At 32.8% G+C, this 19,963-nt stretch overlaps 2 protein-coding genes across 3 annotated transcripts in view; one reads left to right on the top strand and one right to left on the bottom strand.

Moving 5' to 3' along the window:
- LOC124364776 (TBC1 domain family member 20-like) overlaps nt 1-3,264 on the top strand; it is a 34,465-nt gene extending 31,201 nt beyond the window's left edge. Inside the window, exon 7 of the mRNA XM_046820517.1 lies at nt 1,047-3,264. Within this exon, the coding sequence (XP_046676473.1) occupies nt 1,047-1,251 (205 nt within the window). The 3' untranslated portion in view covers nt 1,252-3,264. The remainder of the gene's footprint in view (nt 1-1,046) is intronic.
- Nucleotides 3,265-12,364: 9,100 nt separating this feature from the next.
- Nucleotides 12,365-19,659, bottom strand: LOC124364775 (exocyst complex component 3-like). Of its 2 annotated transcripts, none has more exons than XM_046820516.1 (2): nt 19,376-19,659; nt 12,365-12,752 (listed from the first exon to the last, which is right to left on the bottom strand). In XM_046820516.1, exons 1-2 carry the CDS (start codon nt 19,413-19,415, stop codon nt 12,577-12,579), a joined length of 216 nt encoding a protein of 71 aa, XP_046676472.1. In that variant the 5' UTR covers nt 19,416-19,659; the 3' UTR covers nt 12,365-12,576. The 2 variants fall into 2 exon arrangements, with proteins under 2 accessions (XP_046676472.1, XP_046676471.1); XM_046820515.1 differs by lacking the exon at nt 19,376-19,659 and adding an exon at nt 16,992-19,369.
- Between the last annotated feature and the right edge of the window lie 304 nt (nt 19,660-19,963).

The following is a 19,963-nucleotide window of genomic DNA, read 5'->3' as shown; positions in this document are numbered from 1 at the left end:
CATAATATGGCTGTGGTAGGAAAGATTTATTCAATGCGAGTATTCAGTTCAGCTCCATTCCATCTTCCACTTAGTGTAGCGTCTGAAATCTGACACTGTCACAGACTTGACTCCTGGAATCTGGAGTCCACATCCGTCTGAAGAGATGTAAAAAGGTTGACATCAAATTAGTTCTAATCAAAGTCTTTAATTGTACACCTGATGAGGCAATGAGAACAAATTATCTAGATTACTCTTGATTTTGTAGTATAGGTGTCTTTGATGTTGAAACGATGCAAAGAGTTTGTTTAGAGCTTCTTTGTCTCTGCCTTTTTTTTTAAACTCTTCAGAGAGACGTGGACTCCAGATTCCAGGACTCAAGGCTGTGACAGCGTTAGATGATAGACGCTACACTAAGTAGATGATGAAATGGAGCTGAACTCAACACTCGCAGATATCTCTTGTTAACATAATTTTTGGTTTTCGTTTATGATAAAGCTAGAAGCTGTATGTTGGTACACCTTTGACTCCTCTAGAATGGTGTAGAAATACCGTAAAAAATGAAATTTTGTTATATTTTTTATATATGACCATTTCAATACAGAATCTATAAATATTCAAATGTAATCCAGTAAGTAGGTGCTTTCATGGTTTCTTTTGTTCTGTAGGATACAAACCAATTTGGATCTGATTTTTGATTCTTCAATGTTTATCTCACAATAGTTTTTTATTTTATGAAGGAAGAATTTTTGGATCACATACTGTGCGGTTCTTTTGTGCAAAAAAAACATAATTTGGATCAATTTGTGGTACTCTCCCTCCTCTTAAAGTACATTATGTCCTATGATTTTACAGTTATTCATCCTATATGGATAATATCAATAGAAATATTTTTAATTTTATGGGACTTTTTTATTACATTAGTGATAGATTTTCATTACTATTAGTGTCATCAAGAACCACTTTCAAGAATCGGCTCATCTGTAACTGACATCTCATTTTAAAAACCAAACAATCCCTTAATAAACAGGTTAGTACCTCTTTCTGATCAACCAAATCTGTTGTAGGGTTCTGAGGCGGCAACAAGAGGATGCAATGAGGAAAGCCCTGGTGAGCAAGAGGGCAAGGGCCAACAATCCCTCTTGGGTGAGGAGACTGAGGGCCTGGCACGTCCCTCACTACAAGCTGATCCTTTTCACCGCCAGTATCGCCTTTGGCTTTTACGCGTACTTGCGTGGGACGCCTGACGCCATCGACTTTGTGCCCAGATAGCCTCCCTCGTACCACTCGGCCTTACTGCTTCTAGATCTGTGATCTGTGATGTTATACAACACTATGTGTATAGGTAGCGCTATTTAACGGTTGGGGTTGTTATTTGTTGATTACGGAGAGCTAGGTTTTTAATGTGGATTTTTGTTTGAACACGTTATTTTGTTAGTTAAAACTGTTTCAGTAAAGTGTAGGTAATTCCAGTTAAATAAATTACATCAAAATTTGTTTTAATCTTGTACTCTCTCTATCCTAAAATATACAATATCCAAGCTAGAAATAATAATATTTAAAATATAAAGTGAAACTAAATGCATAGTGTAGTAAATATTTGCATGCATAAGCGCTCACACACAATAATTTCAAATTGGAGATGTATTATCAACATAATCAGTCAACAAAAGCGTTCATGTTGGATTAGTATCGGGCATCTTGTTCTGATTATAGGCCGACTAGGAAGGTTCTCATTACAGTTAAGGTTCGGATGAAGTGCAGTATTTTGCTGTATTTTTAGTTGATTGCATGAACACACTTTTGTCTTTGTAGAAGATTTTTCAGTAATCCTTCTATTCTCATATCTTCGACCTAATTTGTTGACAGCTGTTAAACAAAGCCACAATTATTTTTTGTGGTCCACCGTCCTGCACAATTATTATTTTCGTTGATTGAGAAAACTATAGTCATCAATTGTGACTTCACTTCTTTCATTGATTAAAATTTCACTTTTGGAATAACCATTTGAGTTCTTATATTTTTTTAAATAACATAAACCTTGCAGTAGTGGAAGTTGGTTAGTTACTGATTTAGGGGTTCATAATCTTTCAATATCTATTAAACTGCCATCTCTAACTCTCCAACATGGAAGAACCATAAGGCCCTGCAAAATTGTACAAATATAGAACCACAAATTGTATTTAATTAGTAACTTTACCTGACTCCTTTTGTTGATAGTTTAATTTTTAACAAAAATATTTATATAATAAGTAATCTTATTGGAGGTGACTATACATGTTAGATCAAACAAATTTTATAAGAAACAAAGTGATATGTGTTTAAAATAAAAACATTCATTTAGTTATTTTGGCTAATAGAAACATCACATAATCCTAATCTAGATTGCGATGTTCAATCATTATCAGGTACAGATCCTATTTAATGTAATGTTTCAATAATAATAGCAATTTCCCATTGTCAGCATCCTCATGGCATAAGGTGATCACTGCTTGGACAATTAGCTAGTTTTACCAACAAATTTCACGATTTATAATTATTAAATTATTTTTAAAGAACCTATTTTTGAAATGCCAGAGAACTATTTTTAGACATTATGAATAAGGTCTGTGAATTTCAAATTTAATGTTTTTCAGTTAGAAAGCATAATTCCACCTCATCTTAAACATTTAAATGATAATATTTCTGATATAGGAAATAAAAGTTTCTTTTGTTAGTTCTCTCTCTCCTCAACCGAAAAAAATCCTCTAAGAAGAGGAACCTTCCTGCACTTCTGAGACAGCTTTGAAATCAGTGTTTGAGTATGCAACATAGCTAATAAGTTACTAAGTAAGATCAATCTATATTTTTATTAAAGTCCTTGGCCCCAAAAATTTATCTTTATTCATTCCCTGTTTTATCTGCATTTTGTTATGTGCTTTATGTATTATTATATTGTAAATGTTTATTATATTATAGTTTTTGTATGAGTTTTCCTTTTTATAGACTGTACTTTTAACAAAGATTTTATTATATGAGTATTTTAGAATATAAGTTAGTGTTCATGATCACTGTTTGTAGTAAGTTTTACCAATGATTAAGTTTTGGAAATATTAAATCTGTTATGATGTTTATAAAGCTTTATTTACTGTAGTCTTGTTATAGAATGTTGTAGAAATGCTTGTGTCTTATCGTAATGTAAGTTGTTTACACTGATATGAAATAAAGAAGAATTTGTTATGGATTTCCTGTAAATTTACCTTTTTGTAAACGTTGGTTAGTAATTATAAACTTGCATTTGACATATCTATGTTAGAATTACTATTAATTTAAAACCTCAATTCTTTCAATAGCTTGTACATTTAAAGTAATTAATACTCTCTTGATTGCTTCATTACATATGTTTTGAAATGTTCCTCTTATATCTAGGAAAGTGCATGTTGCCATTTCTTTACTTTCAATAATTTCTGAATGATCCTAAACAGCTCAAACAAAGCAATCTCCATAGAATGTCCTGCTCTCTATGTATGCTGATTGGGGTGCTCTCTATGTATACATCTTTTTGAAAATCTCAATTCTTATGTAATTGTCCTACCACTTTCTCCATTTAAAAAAGAGGATAGGCAAATTGGTCAAAACGACTAATAATCCTAAACAGCTCAAACAAAGCAATCTCCATAGAATGTCCTGCTCTCTATGTATGCTGATTGGGGTGCTCTCTATGTATACATCTTTTTGAAAATCTCAATTCTTATGTAATTGTCCTACCACTTTCTCCATTTAAAAAAGAGGATAGGCAAATTGGTCAAAACGACTTCTGTTTCAGAGTTTTATAGTGGAAGGTTAATATTTAGGTTGACTGAATTTCAAACAAAGAAGTGAGGGGTGGAAAATCTTAATATCTGTCTGTGCGTATCTCAAAAATGGACTGGCCTATAGACTTGAAATTTTGCATAAAACTTAAAAGCATCAATGCATCAATATTGAATTTGATGATGGTGTATGTCATGGATGTAGCCATAAGCAAATATTTTTACATTGGTCTCATGGGTAACCATGATTGTAACAAAAAAGTGTAGAATAAATTATTGTGACACTTTTATTTATAGAGTAAAAAGAAAATATAATACAGTATACAGTGAATGTTAAAGGCAAGATTTGTTTTTAGCGTACTCTTGCATTGCAGTACCATTCCAATCTCAACAGAACTTTTAATATTTAACAGTGGTCTGAAACTTAATGAACAAAATCATAAATGTATCATGTGGCAAAATAGCTCCAGAAATATTTCCATGATTGTAACAAAAAAGTGTAGAATAAATTATTGTGACACTTTTATTTATAGAGTAAAAAGAAAATATAATACAGTATACAGTGAATGTTAAAGGCAAGATTTGTTTTTAGCGTACTCTTGCATTGCAGTACCATTCCAATCTCAACAGAACTTTTAATATTTAACAGTGGTCTGAAACTTAATGAACAAAATCATAAATGTATCATGTGGCAAAATAGCTCCAGAAATATTTCATCTGTAGACTTTAAAATTTAGGATGAAATATCATTTCCACATAGACAAGAATGAGATCTATGATGGTGTGTGTCCAACCATGGAATTAGGTTGGCACAATTTCTCTTTTGTCTATCGGGTGATGTAAAAATGTCTTCTGTTAGATTATCTGTCTGCAGGACATCTCTAGATGAAAAGAGCCGTAGGGAAATTTTGCATGAAATTTCAGCGAAGCATGTTATGCAACAATGTGGTGTAGCGTAGATTGGCTCGCATCAGAAGGAATAGAATGATCATGCAAATTGAATAAATACAAAGCCTGTGGAAATGAGCTATATGTGGCATTCAAACACCGGACAATTTGAAAATTGCATTTCTGTATGGGTCCACGTGCATTTTAATAGAATTCTTTGGGTATTACATAATTGTGCTTGGACAAATTAATATTTAATGAATACTAATAAGTATTGTTCCTTCATTTCAAGTACTTATTTACGTATTTAAATATAAATGTCAGTCCTATCTTGGCCTGTTGAAGGTTTTTTTGTATTCTTTCAAGTGATATGCCTTCTTGTAGCTTGTACAAAAAGATATTGGTTGTATATCTTACATCCAAAATTATCTTCTCCAAATTGTTATATATTATGTATAGGTTTGAAACACGTTCTAATACTTTTTTGCATTTGCAGTGCAGATTTTCTCACAGTCTTATGGCTTTTTCACTTTATAAGTTCTAATTTCATAATAATTTTCTTCTAGAGAGAGGTGTACCCTTATAGTCCAAGTGTACATTGTGTTTCCAGTCAAGTATTTCACATCCAACGTCACACTACCCTTTCCATTCTGAAATTGTTGTAGTGTGTATTTTTTCAACCTTAATTAAAGAATAAAGATGTTTGCAATTAACTGACCCTCCGATATTGTACTGAAATGAACTTGTAAATATAATGTACAAAGTAAAGTCAGATAAAACATATTTTTACTACACAACGATGTAATAGTTTATTGGCTTATGTTTTAAGCTTAATTGAAATGTGAAAAGAAATATTTGTAATGAATGACGGTTGAATAAAAACGTTCACAAGCCAAAATTGTCTTTTTTCATACATTTACAGTTTGTTCCTGTTTTCCTGGAAAATATTTAGTTTTTTGCAGTTCTTTACAGCTTAAATAGTAGTACTTTTTTACTATAAGAATTGTGAACCTGATATTTTTCTTATTCTGATAATCTAACACTGGGGATGATTAAAGCAGTGCTGTTACTATATTTGATAACAACACTTATACAACATTATAGTGAGGGCATTGAGCAATTGACTTACTTATAAATTATAGTGAGGGTATTGAGCAATTAACTTATACACATTATACAAATTATATGGATACAAATATAAAATATATATCTAAAGAAACTAAAGTTATTGTCTTTGGAGATTTTAATATAGAGATGTTGCAAACTAGTAAACAAAATTCAATTTGATTTCTAAACTTATTAAGATCACTCAATATTTACTGTCCTTATTTGGCACCAACAAGAGCTAACTCTTGCATAGATAATATATTGGTAAATTTCTCTAATGATTTGTATACTGTAAATTCTGTAGATGGCTACTTTACAGATCATATTCCACTTGTTATCAGTTTAAAAAATGATAACCAAGACTTAAATACATAAAAAAACTAAATTTCTAAAACACTTTTTGTTTTTTAAGTGTAGACAATATTGTATTTTTTTATTGAGGAATTGAAGAAAGAAAAGTGGAATATGATCACTGATTTTGATTTAGGCAAGATAAATGTTCCAACAATGTTTGAAAGTTTTTTTTAGGCACTATATCAATCTATGGCATTTTTGCTCACCATTAATTAGTAAAAACGAGGTAATAGTAAACTACACTGTAGAAAAAATAAAATAAAATGGTACAATTGTGAACTTGCTAAGGAAAGAGATTATATGTTAAGTTTATATAATATTTATAAACACCTGTTGAATGGATCAGAGCAGACTGAGTTAGCTTACAATGCATATCTCTTTTGTAAAAGAAGGTATAGGGCATGTCTAACCTCTGGCAAAAAAAATAGCCTGTGAAAAGTACATAGACCAAACACAAAATAAGTGCAAAGCAGCTTGGGAGGTTATATCTCAAGAACACTCTCCAAATTCTACTAGAGACATCACACTTGACCTTGAACAATTAAATTATCACTTTAATCATTATGTTGATGAATTGGCAAGTCAAATTCCAGACACTAACACTAACAGTTTTGATTTACTAGGAAGTAGACTGATCAATCCAAATTCTTTTAATTGGGCAAATATTAATTCAGAAGACGTACAAAAATTAGTTTTTAAATTCTCAAATTCTAAAAGTTCTGATGTTTATTGGTTTCTAATCATTTATTGAAAAAAAAAAACAATTGGTATAATTAAGGAGCCACTTTCTTTCATAGTAAACACGATTAGAATGGGATTACTTTTCAAATGTGTTAAAGTTATCTAAGATCACACCAATTTACAAAAAAGGGGATAAAAGTCTTCCTCAGAATTATCGCTCAGTCTCAGTTGTCCCTACTTTTTCCAAGGCCATTGAATCCATAATGCATAATTAACTTAGTAATTATTTGGAAACAAATAACCTCCTTTCCGAATCTCAATTCGGATTCAGGACATGCCGTTCCAACAGTTGCTGCAGTAACCAAAATAATTCGTGAGGCATTGAAGGCATTTGAAAATAAGCAGTCAGTTTCTCTTTCTCTATTAGAATTGAGTAAAGCATTTGATTGTTTTCCATTAGATAGTATTTTAACTAAATTAGACTTTTATGGAATATTTTCAATGTCTATGAAAATTATGAGTCGTATTTGATAAATCGTAAAAAGTATGTAAGTTTAAGAGGGACTCAATCATCATTAATAGATGTTTTCTTGGACCCTTTTCTCCTCTGTTCTCCTGTCATAATAATCTGGAAAGTTTAAAGGCTACAGTGGCTGCAGCTCATAGTAATGTTCAGAAATGGTTCACAATTAATAAACTTCTCTGCAATGAAAGTAAAACGCAAAACATATTACTTAGTCTTCCTCAAAATGATCACCAATCTGTCAAATTACTGGGAATTCGTATTGACACGAAATTGAGTTGGAATGACCGTGTTAACGGATTAAGCAAAAAACTTTCAAGAGTTGCTTTTCTATTTTGGAAATTAAGATCTATAATATCTACTGAGTACCTTAGGACAGCGTATTTTGGATTATTCCAATCACATATTGCTTACGGCTTGATATTATGGGGCCATTCTGTAGCAGTCTCAGATCTGTTAATCATCCAAAAAAGGGTTATTAGAACCATTTGTCATGCTGCACCATTAGACTATTTTGGGGGGGGGGGGGGGGATTTTCGATGACGGCGCATGTCACATCACATTTGGTCTTTCTTATGTGTAACCATGATAGCATCAAGAAAATCGCACAGTATCTTCTTCAGGTAAATTAAGATTGGATCAGTTTGCAGATCTTGAAACGTAGTGTTACTGATTGTATTGTATCGCTGAATTATGGCAAATATCCGGATAAATTTTCCTTCACAATCCTTCCATTGTCAAAAATAAAATAAACAAAGAAATGTAAAGACTAAAAATTAGTGGTTTTTTTTATCTAATTTAAGCCTCAGCATAGACTATGCCGGCTTCAAAGTGCACTGGTTTTTATTAAAGTACAAAGTACATGATTGGACCTCCCCGAGATTTGAACCCGTAATCTCTCGGTTAGAGAGCCGAGACTATAACTGTTAGTCAACGGAGGAGGACTAAATTAGTCGTTAAAAGTGATGATTGGTAGACAATCATTGTTATTACTCACCGTCTTCTGCGCAGGAAGCGTGCAAAAGGGGCTAGCTTTATTAGCTGTATTTCTCAGTCCCTAAGGATCGCACATAGTCTTTGAATGCTAGAAAAATACTAGATGCAAATTTCGTGTTGTACATCTGTCAGCTGTAGATAAAATAATAGTAAAATATAGAAACTGAACTAAGAGTATAATTCCAGTTTAACACAAGTTCAAATATACCTTGAATATTTTTATCAATGGGGGATTTCAACCCCCTGAATACGCCTATGGACAGGATAGAGTTCAATGGTGGTCCATATCCATCCATGGAATTTTACAGAGAATTACCGAATCCTGTAACTCAGGGTCATATCTTGAGAATGAATTGAGCTATAAACTTGAAATTTTGAGGATTTTATGTAGATATCACTAAAGCAAAATTCATCTTCTGTCTGTATGTCTGTTTATCACCAGTGTTTCCATGAAGATATAGACTAGTTGTTAATCTATCAGATTGTTTTAGGCAGGAAAGTTTAGTAGTAGAGTTTAGTTTCCTACGCTGGCTGGGATGGTACTCGAAGAAAGTGCGAAATTCAACACTGCTGCACAATCTTGAACTAAGTACGCTGTAACACAGTGACGGCTGAAACCTGCTGTCTATCTGTGTCTGAAGACGAAACGTTGAGACAGCTTCATTAGGCGGAGCATCTGCTCCTTTGCTCAAACCTTGACAACAACCTTGATTTAAGCAAAGCCTTTGACACCCTTGACCATGAACAACTGCTGACCAAACTAAATACCATGGGAGTACGGGGCACTGAAGCTGAGTGGTTCAGGAGTTACCTAACCAATAGAGAACAGGTAGTTGAAATCCGGCATACTCAAAACAATAAAATTGCACACATCAGATCCAGTCCACTTCCAGTTCTAAGGGGCGTCCCCCAAGGATCAGTCCTGGGTCCTGTACTCTTTACTCTATTTACGAACGATTTACCTAAGTACTTAGATGAATTTGCTACAACTCTGATGTATGCAGATGATACCGTTCTACTTTTAGCCGATAGAACCCCAGAAAACCTGGAGATAGAGTCATTCACTGCAATGAACATGGCGGTACAGTACTGCCATATTAATAACCTGGTAGTTAATGAAGCTAAAACCCAGCAACTCATATTGGGCCCAAAAAAGGAACAAACTGTGCACCTGCCTAACGTCCAAGCAGCATCAGAGGCAAAGTACTTGGGAGTGACAATAGATGAAGATCTCAAATGGACAACGCACATTGACAACCTGTGCAGGAAATTAGGTACTGGACTGTATGTCGTTAAAAGAATAAAATCAATAAGTGATGTACCCTCTGCAAAAACAGCCTACTTTGCTTTATTTGAATCGAACCTTCGCTATGGTCTCCTGGTCTGGGGTAATTCATTTGCAGGAAATCTCCAACGTGTGCTGGTAACACAGAAAAAAGCAGTGAGAACACTTGCTGACTTACAGCCAAGAGAGAGTTGTCGGCCAGCTTTTATCAACCTCTCAATTCTGACGGTTGTATCCTTGTACGTGCTGGAGGCAGTAACCTGTGTGCACGAGAGAGGTTTTCCCAGAGGATGTAACACACATCATTACAACACAAGACGAGCGACAGATTTTCATCTTCCTGGGCATCGACTTTCTCTATTTGAGGAGAAGCCCTCTTACATGGGTTTAAAACTGTGGAACCACCTGCCAGAAGACCTGAAGGGACAGGGTGCGGCAAAATTCAAGAAGGAGATGAAGTTGTGACTGCTGCAAAATCCATTCTACTCGTTAGAAGAATACCTGAACAGAGAGCAAAACTAACAACCAAACTGGACATTTACCTGTAAATTCATTGTTTGTAAACCACGCAATTGTATTTATATGATCTGTAACAAATTTTGACGAGTTACAATTCTCAAAGAATTTGTAAATAAAGAATTTGTCTATTGTCTATTGTATAAGTAAGTTAACAGACTTGTATATGTTCGTCAATATCTCTAATAAAAAACAATTGGTCGTAAAACATGTGTGATGTAAGAAAGTACAATACACACGAGCCTGCAGTTGGAGAAATGTGAAGCAGTGAATTGCATTAAGTTTCTCCAATTTGTTCCAATCATGACAGCAAAAGCAGAACGGTCATTTAGTACCCTTAAACGTCTGAAGTCATGTCTCCGATCAACAATGGGACAGAAGCGATTGAACAACTTGGTTGTTATTCATTCCCACCGAGATGTTTTGGATGAATTGGATATCCGACCAGTCATCTACGACTTCATATTCAGTAATCCAATAAAACAGTTGATATTTGCATCTTTCTATGGACTCTAGCCCTAATAATGGTATTTAGAGCAATATTAAAAATCTATAGAATAGAGAATTAAAATCATACACAAAGTCAAATTTTCAGTTTTGGAATATTAGTATATGTTTAGTACTGTATTAGTTATTTTCAAATACTTAAATATTTTAAGGGTGTAAAAACCAATTCAAATCGCTATTTACATTTTGACTGAAAGTATTAGGCATACCGTATTAACTTGAATAACTGTATTAAAGCATTAACTTTAAGATATTGTTTATTTAATGAACCCCCTGCCTTATCCAAAGTAAGCTTAAATTAACTATTTCACTTATTAATCAAAGTGATATTACTGTGTGACAGCAATATTTTATGTTTTATTTTTTAACTGATAGTTTAGGATTTAATTAGATATAATTTAAGGCGTTTCAGAGTATATATTAACTGCCCTGTAATAGTCTATACACATAGGTATTATTGTAAATTAAATTAGCTTTTTATGAAAATACTGTGCATGTTTATGTTTTGTTTCTTTTTTCAAAGCCAAAAAATGTGTTAGGATTGTCGAGTTTCCAAGAGTTTCGAGAGTCAAGTTTTCAGAGTTCTGATGTTGATAATATAACTCTAAAATGATTAAAAAAATTTTTAAACTCACTATTTTTCATATAAAATTTGGTCAATTTTCCGGAGTAAGCCTCCCCAATATTTTTTTAAAGTCAGCGCCCCTGGTGTGTAGGTTTAGTAGGTCATCACATTCGAGCTACCAATCACCATGAGGACAGACAGAATAAGGCTTAAAAGGGGATCGGCCTCTCCTAAAAAAAAAAAATCAACCAATCAGCTACGTTTTGTGTAGGTACCCAATTTCTTTCAAAACTAAAATAAATTTATCATATTTTTTTCTTTTTTTTGCTTTCTGTTTATGTAAATATCTTATACAATTCCTGTAGGTAGTCAAGTTTCAGAGAAATGTTCATAATCATGGTTGTTTTCTTTGATTGTAATATTTTTAGTGCGACTAGAAAAAATAGATAAAAATAATGATAGTGTTTTACAAATACTTTGTTTGGTAATATAAAAAGCCTTTTTCTTATGTAGTTATTTTGTTAACGTCGCAAGATCTTGGCCAATCCAGTATTAAATTGGTACAAATAAAAGTTGCCACTAAAATGTTGAATTACAAAGCGAAAATATATTTTATAATTTTTACAATAAATTTCTGTTAGATTTTAAGATAAAGGCCATATAACATTTTAATCAGCATCATCAATAAACATGAAGAACTACCAAGTTAAATTATAATAAACAAATCTGGTATGATGATTGAATTTGCATAATTATAGTTCATTTCTGAGGTCCCAGACTATAAATTATAAATCTAGACTAAAGATTTACCTATGTACTTGGTATAAATAGCTATAACCCAAGTTCACAGTATGTAAACTACACTATATGCAATCATTCTACAATTATTTACACACCAACGAGATCATAATCCAACCTCCAAAATTTGGAAATATGTTTAGGACGGAGACTGTGTAGACGGAGATCTATTACATCTACACATTGTAATATAGATTTATAAAACTGAAGTAAGGTTTTATAAACTCTCCTACATGTACATTTAGAAAGTTTCAATATTTTTTTGAAACATCAACCTTTCTTCTGACTGTCCAGGGAATATTTAAATTTTAATGCCTAAGGACCATCAATGGTGGTGACCCTATAATTGATCAAGGAAAATAATCACCAACAAATTATTTTTTATATTTATTTTGTAACAGAATACATATTATTGTAAAACATAACACAGATTATCTGGTTGAAAAATACAGAGTTATATTTAAAATGAATCAACTGTAATATTTGTCGAATCAACTAATAATAAATGATTACATATAAAACATACAAATTTTCTACCAGTGAAGCAAAAGGACATCATATATCGATTTCAGTTCATATCAACATTTCAGTTACCATATTCTAACACGTTCTTAACTTTTTCCAGCTCGTGTAGAAACATGTAGAACTGGTTAAGGTCCATTTCTACAGGGAGGTCTTTCAGTCCTTCTCCAGTGTTATAAGTAATCTTCAACTGGAAGAATATTTTTCCTTCCTGGCTTTTATCACTGCTAGCTCCTGTTACTGAAATGAAATGTACAGAATTATATTATGTCTTAGCAAGAGACTACGGAACAAGGTGAAAGAGATTTATTATTTCTGTGTGATGCTAAAATTTGTTTAAAAAAACTGTAAGGCCAAGCAGCAAGGTAACTAATGTAGAGAACATTTAAACATTATGTAGGACATAATTAAAAAAAAAAAAAAAACATTATTCCAAACATGTATATTCTAAGTCTCTTATATTGAATATAAGTTTTTTGTCACAGAAAACTCATTAAAAAAAAAAAACTGCATTCAGCTTAATTCTTACATTCAGAAAGTCTTATCAGGATTCATCAGAAAGCATCGTCCATGTAACTGTGGGTGCTAGGAAATAGTCAGGCTCAACTAATACCGAGTCCAAAGAGAAATTCTTTTACCATTCTACATATCAATAATTTACAACTGCCTGAAATTTTGAAAGGCTAGCACATAACAAGATATTAGTACACCACATCAAGTGTTGAATGTTAGGCTTCATTGAGGTTCAATGTAAAATTTCAAGTCTATAGCTCAGAACGACAATCATATGGCACAAAATTGTTACATACATCCCTGGAAAACAAAATAGCGATTGTGTCAGCCTAATGAGTATAGGCTTCAACGATGCTCAGCCAAAATTCATGGTTGGTTATGCAACATCATACAACTCATTCTTATCTATACAGAGGTAGAGTGTCATGTAAAATGTAAGCCTATAGTTGAAATGTTTTTGAGATATGTGGGCACATGATACAAACATATTTTTGTTTATTAAATTGGGTGTCATTTTGCAATGCTTGGATAATAAAAGTTTACACACTATTTCACCATAACAATTAATTATGTTTGATGTGTTAGGATAATTAGGCTACATGTCTTAATGTCCCATGTTAAATCTCCTATTGAGTTTGTTTATATATTTATTTATTCTGCTATTTTCTCATTGCCATCATGGTTGGCCATAAGACCAATATAAAAAAATTCGCTAACGCTGAACCAAAGCCCGTGGGGTGACACACCTTACTCGAACTCAGTGTTCTTATATGCAAATTAAGCTTCTTACACAATTTCAAGGCTATTGGTCAGCTCGTTTTTAAGGTATCATGCGAACAAATCAAAACAAAATTTTTCCAGTCCCTCATGATAAGCTTTGTTGTGGCTTAGAAAATATTAAGAATAACCCGCTAAATAGCTAATCTTAAGAACGGTAGGACCAATTGTGATAATTTTTTTGTCAAATAATTGTTGAAGGCTGAGGTTAAGGAGAAAAATTGAAAAAGCTTTACGAAATATTTTTGAATACAGGAAAATAATAATAGGCAAATATTTACGAAACATCCAAATTTAACTGACGCAAAACAGTATGTGAAATTTTTAGTTGAATTTTGGCAAAGAGGCTAAAACATTTGTTTGGATTAAAATTTTAGTAAATATTTGATCTAGTGAATAATGTTTTTGTTCAAAGTTGGTTTCCGGGACCTACATTAGTGTATATATTTTTGTAATAGAGCAACAAGGCAAACTCAACTGTAGCACCATCATTAGACCAGTTATTGAGACAATGAGGTAAACTTAAATATGACACTGGAAATATCTTTGAACAAAAGACAAGTGTTGGAATTAGACACTTTTTGACCAAAGTAGGCTTCCATAACCTAAATATGTACATATTTTCTTGATCGAGGCAAATTCAAGTATGGTGTCAGAAATATAATTCATCCATTAAGAAATGCTCCTACACATGCAAGTTTAAGAGGCAGTTGCAATTTATTTCACTTGACCTCTGATGTTCTTATCCATGAAAAGTTAAATAATATGTGCCTGAGAAATGCCTACTTCTGTTTGAAATATATCACAGGCTTCCACTGTATTACATCATAAGTGTTTTTACTAAGAAAGTCACTGACTTTGATTTTGAAAATTCTGTGAGAAAAACTGTGGCTAACTGCTAGTTACAACTAAATGTAACAATGAAGTAAGTAAATAATAAAAAAAAATCTAAATAACCTTATTAGACTATTCTAGAGTCACACACCAGCTATTTGAAGTGGAAGGGAGCACAGCATATATCGCCTTTAATGTTTTTTTCAACTAGGACAAATTTCTTCACGTAAGCCATTTTAAATAGGTTCAAACATTTTTGTAATAACCAAAAAATTGCCATTGGACAAACAACTCAAATTATTGGTAACCTATACAAGGAAATTTAAAACAATGATTTAGTCATATAGCTACAAATTTGATTTTTTATCTTTTAATACAGAGTAATAAATATTCAAAATAGTACAAAAATGAAGAAAATGTAAGAGAAAGACGTCTTTTTATTTGAACTGGAAATACATTGGAACAAGTTTAAATTCACAATCTCTCTACATATGAAATCGTTTTCGAGAAAACAGGCAGAAAACAAACAAATATACAGAAGAGGAATTTGGCAGCTCCAGGAGTGGCAGCAAAATATACACCATTTCAAGTTTATACAGAATGAATTGTGCTCTCAATTTATTCTCTAGATATCCAGAGACTACCAATGCTTAGCAAAATCATCTGAAAAGACATATATTTTCATGGAACTTGATCTTGGTCTGTGTAGAAATGGAGTTTCATGTAAAATTTAAAGTCTATAGGTCAAACCGTTCTCAACATTTCTGGGAAGAGTTAAGGCACTTGTCAAAACTCTATGGAGAAAATTCACCATCATCAAATTTGATGTTTAATACATAGAGATAAGTTAGCCTATATACAAAAATATCAATTCTGTACCTGCATTAGTTAAATGTTAAAAGAACTATTTAGTATCGTCATACAGTAATTGGCGTATCCAATTTGTGTACAATTTCGAGTTGAAGGAATAAATTACATCGAACAGTAAGAGAGAAGGATAATCCCACAACATAAAAGAGGCAAGAGCTTAATATGAAAAAATCAGTCAATACGTTTGGGGTAGGTACTAATATTATGTATGTACTTAATATTACATACATAATATGTGTAGTGTAATACTTATATATACAAATTTAAGTATACATAAGTATATAGTATACAGAATTTTCGTATTCTATATAAGTCACAGCACGTCAGAAGTTTCAAATGTTTTGGTCAATTCTTCTTCTTGTTTTGTCACTTTCAGCAAGAAATTCTATAGTTAAAAAAACTGAGCATTGTTCCTCAAATAATATACAATTTTATCTGTGAAATGCCAAACCTCACGATTTAAATTACGTTCATGAACTTGCAAGAACACAGCCCTAATGCCGACTGAACTGAAATGAAGTATACCATGCTCCAAAAATACAAAGCAATTGTAACAGAAAGGTAGTGGTTGTTAAGTTTTATTCACATGAATCTGGAGTAAATACTATGGAGTAAAGGAAATGAGAATCAAATACTATCATTTGGTAACACTTTCATTTTTTTTAAACTGAAAACGAAGTATTGCTTTAAAATCAGCGTAACGAAGCCAGTACTACTTATTATTTACTTCACCCATCACAGACGGCAAAAGCCCAGTACAGAACCACAGAACCCTTCAAATTTACTGCAAGCCTTGTCACTCCACTGTATGAATTTTACATATTACTGTGCTTGGAGATGCCATAACATAGATACAATCAAATTATTATTTTTCATCAACATTGTAGGAAACAAATTGTGTCTTGTGTGTAACTACATTGAGCAGTATGCTTTCTTGAAAAACAACATAAATTTTGTGTTTTTAAAGAATTGTCGATAATATTAATAGCACCATTATTAAAAACAATTATACTTTGTGTTCATACAGCGTTTAAAATTACGTCTAACTTAAATCACAATTTCTAGATTATAAATTATGCTGTAATTTGGGTTATTTTTGTAACATTGTTCTTATAGGAGTAAATGAAATGTGGATGACAGCCTCTTAGTCTTAACAAATTATAAGACTGTCTTCTGTATTAATCTTTAGAAACAAAATTACTAAATCTAACTTAGATATAGAAGCTCTTGTTAAAGGAGTTCAAATTGACTTAGCCATGTGACACTGAGTAACCTAACCATATTACACACAATACTTTTGTAAATATGTTAGGCTTAAACAGTTCATCATTTAATCAACATATTATAGAGGTAATGATGGGCCTCTTTACATTATTAGGAATTTTTATTAATAATGAAACTTGCACAAGGACTAAGACTTTAGGCTTAATATAATTTAACTCATTTAAACCAACAAACACATTACATATGGAATTTTTTACTTACATTTTGGTATCCTACAACAGAATCTGGTCAAATATGCTTTTCACAAAGGATGTATTTTTCTGTCCTGACGAGTCCTGAAAAATATATGACAGCTTTTCACGGATATCTGATCTTGACAAATCACCACGAAGACTCAAAAGCCTACTGAGCTGATCTTCAGTGATGTCAGGATATTTGTCCACCAAACTATGTAAATCCAAGGATAAAATTTCCAAATCCTCACTTTTCAGCACTTCTGCTAAACTTTTTATTGTTTCAAGGGGAGAATCGACTCTATTTTCCAGTTTAGGGGCAATTTTACAAAACAAGGTTTTGATTTGGTTCACTTCTTTCAAAATCTTGTTGCCAGCTGCTCGTCTTTCTTCATAGGTTTTGAAAGTTACCTTTTTCTGCAACATTGCTGAGATGTAACGTCTGGCTACCAAGTTTTCAGCTTCCGATATTACACTTTCAAAATTCTTAACTCGAAGATGGCCATAATCCTGGAAATAATCATCTAAAGTTACACATATTGTGTCCACAGGAATTGTACTCGTAATCCACTTTGTCGTGATAAGATCTTGAAAGTGAGAATCTAAATCCAGGAAAGCTTCTTCCAAAAGAAACTGTGCCGCTTCATCTCGCAAGTCTTGGTACGTTTTAAGAAGAAAGTTGAACTGAAAGTTCGATTCATCATTACTGAAGTCAGATCTCCAATAGTGTTGTTTCATCAGTTGGGCATGTTCTACAAACAACAAACAATTGTTTACAATAGTGATCATGTAATGGGTGAAAAAAGGCACCTTGCTTCTGTCTTCAAAGTGTCTCGTTTTAAACTCTCTGATAGCTTCTCTGTACATGATGCCATACTTAGCGACCTGATCCATACTCAGAACCATCGCTTTATGTGTCAGAGCTTGGCTTATTGTTTTGGTCACTTGCAAATTTTGGTCAATCATTTGAAAAATAATTACAGGAGCTGCTGTTCGGAAGAAGCCGTCTTGATCGCCTTCAGGAGCTATTCCATTTAGCCAATCGTGTTTTTCTGTTTCCAGAGTTTTTTGCATCCAGTCGATGTAGTTTGCTTCCATGTTCGAAAGGTACTGGTGTTGCAGTTTGTTAATCACACTTGATCCCAAAAGGGGGCCAACTGATGCGATTCCAATATTCAACTCTGGGTGTTGCATCAACTCAGGTCCTGTATAAGTATTAACAATCCACGAAAGGACTGATACATATTCATTGCCTTCAAGACCATTCTGGATGATTTCCTCTAGATGCCGGGATAAGCAATTGTGGTACATGCTGACAAACTCATTCACAATATTATAATGTGGAGGAAAGCAGGGACCACAAAGAGTTTTTACAACCCGTAAATCTTCTAAAATCAACTGCCGGGTCAATTCCAAATGCATTACAAGCCACATTTTGTTATTTTCACGTTCGTCAACTTGAGTTCCCTCTATCCGCTGAGATACAGATTTCTGCAAAACTTCCATTGCCATCTTCCTCCATTCTTTTGGTCGTCCAGGAGGCATAAAGTTACTTCTGCTGTATCGTCCTTGAGCAAATTCATCTGCTTTTTCTTCTCTCTCAATAATTCTTAAAGCAGTTACAATTACTGTAGGCTCTTTACGAACAGTATTAAGAGTGCGGCTCAAAACTAGTCGTAACTGTTTTGCAAGTTCTAGAGATACTTCTTCTACTTCTTCAAAGTAAGCTTTCAGCAAGATTTTATCTGCTTGCTTCTGGTTAGAAATTTTATGAAGTTCATACAGCAAATCATCACGGGAATTTTCTAAATCCATTAAACTTTGATGAGCGTGTAAAAGTTTTCCTTCACTGATCCACTGTTTTGTTTTTTCAACACTTTCTGGAACGGTAAACAAATGTTTTAAATTTTCCATAGCAGTTACAAATTGAGAATGAGTGATATTTTTATTGCGAACTTCATTTAGTTTGTTTCCCAATTCTGGAATATTTACAAATGAATCATTAATTTCCTTTAAATTTTGACGAATTTCTTGAATGTCTTGAAGAGCAGTTGAAAGCTGATTAAGCCCAACACACACTCCATCTAACTGACTTTGCATCGCAGTTTTTAACATTGCTTCTACAGAAATCTTTTTCCTGCTAACACGTCTTTTAAACTGATCCACCTTCTCTAGTTGTCCAGGCCTCTGAAGCATATTTATCACATGCTTAGCTGCCGCAGCTTTAGCTTCATTTTCTAATTTTTCTATATCCATATTCAGGTATATTTTGTGGGGCCTATTTTTCAAGAAAGCACTGAACTTAACAACAAGTTAATACTACTACTAGTAGGGCCTGACAGACCTTTTTATATACTTCAGATTATCGGAAGTTCTAATTAGAATTAAATCTACAAAATAAGTTAAACCAACCTCCAAATCTCCAATCAATGTCCACAACTTGATTTTCCATAATTCCAGACAGTTATCGTATTAGCCTATATGGTTAAAATTAAAGAAGCTAGTATACACACACTTAAATAAAAAAAATATTGCAATTCACTAGCACTGAGGAATGTCTAATAGTACTTACTACACCGTAATAGTTTATATTATTTAAATGTTTAATTTTCCATAAACATCACAACTTTAACAACTATGACTAACAATAACAAATGACAATTGACAACCTGATGATCTGACACTTTACTGCTGTTTCTAAAAAAAATATTTTCTATTTGCACAAAATGCAGGCTTTGGCTTTTTACACCACCGTGAAGTTAGCGTCACTTTATCGTCCAGACAGTCTAGTGCATCAATGTTGCAGTCATCAATCTGAAGGCGTTAACAAAAATTCAAAAACTGAGATAAATTGTATAATACTAATTATAAAAACGATCTTTTATAAAATCAACACAGTTTTTTCTATTTATTACTTTCCACAAAGGTTTCCCATTAAATGTGTAATGAATAAAAATCCCAAATATAATACCTAAGTAAACCGTAGGAATGTATCGTAAA

Source organism: Homalodisca vitripennis, chromosome 6 (genome assembly GCF_021130785.1).
Source record: "Homalodisca vitripennis isolate AUS2020 chromosome 6, UT_GWSS_2.1, whole genome shotgun sequence".
Lineage (NCBI taxonomy): Eukaryota > Metazoa > Arthropoda > Insecta > Hemiptera > Cicadellidae > Homalodisca > Homalodisca vitripennis.
The sequence above is the reverse complement of the archived record's forward strand: the minus strand, read 5'-3'. Positions and strand labels throughout refer to the sequence as shown.

Coding starts and splice junctions, on each gene's coding strand:
- LOC124364775 (XM_046820515.1), bottom strand. CDS start 19,219: ATGGATATAGAAAAATTAGAAAATGAAGCTAAAGCTGCGGCAGCTAAG.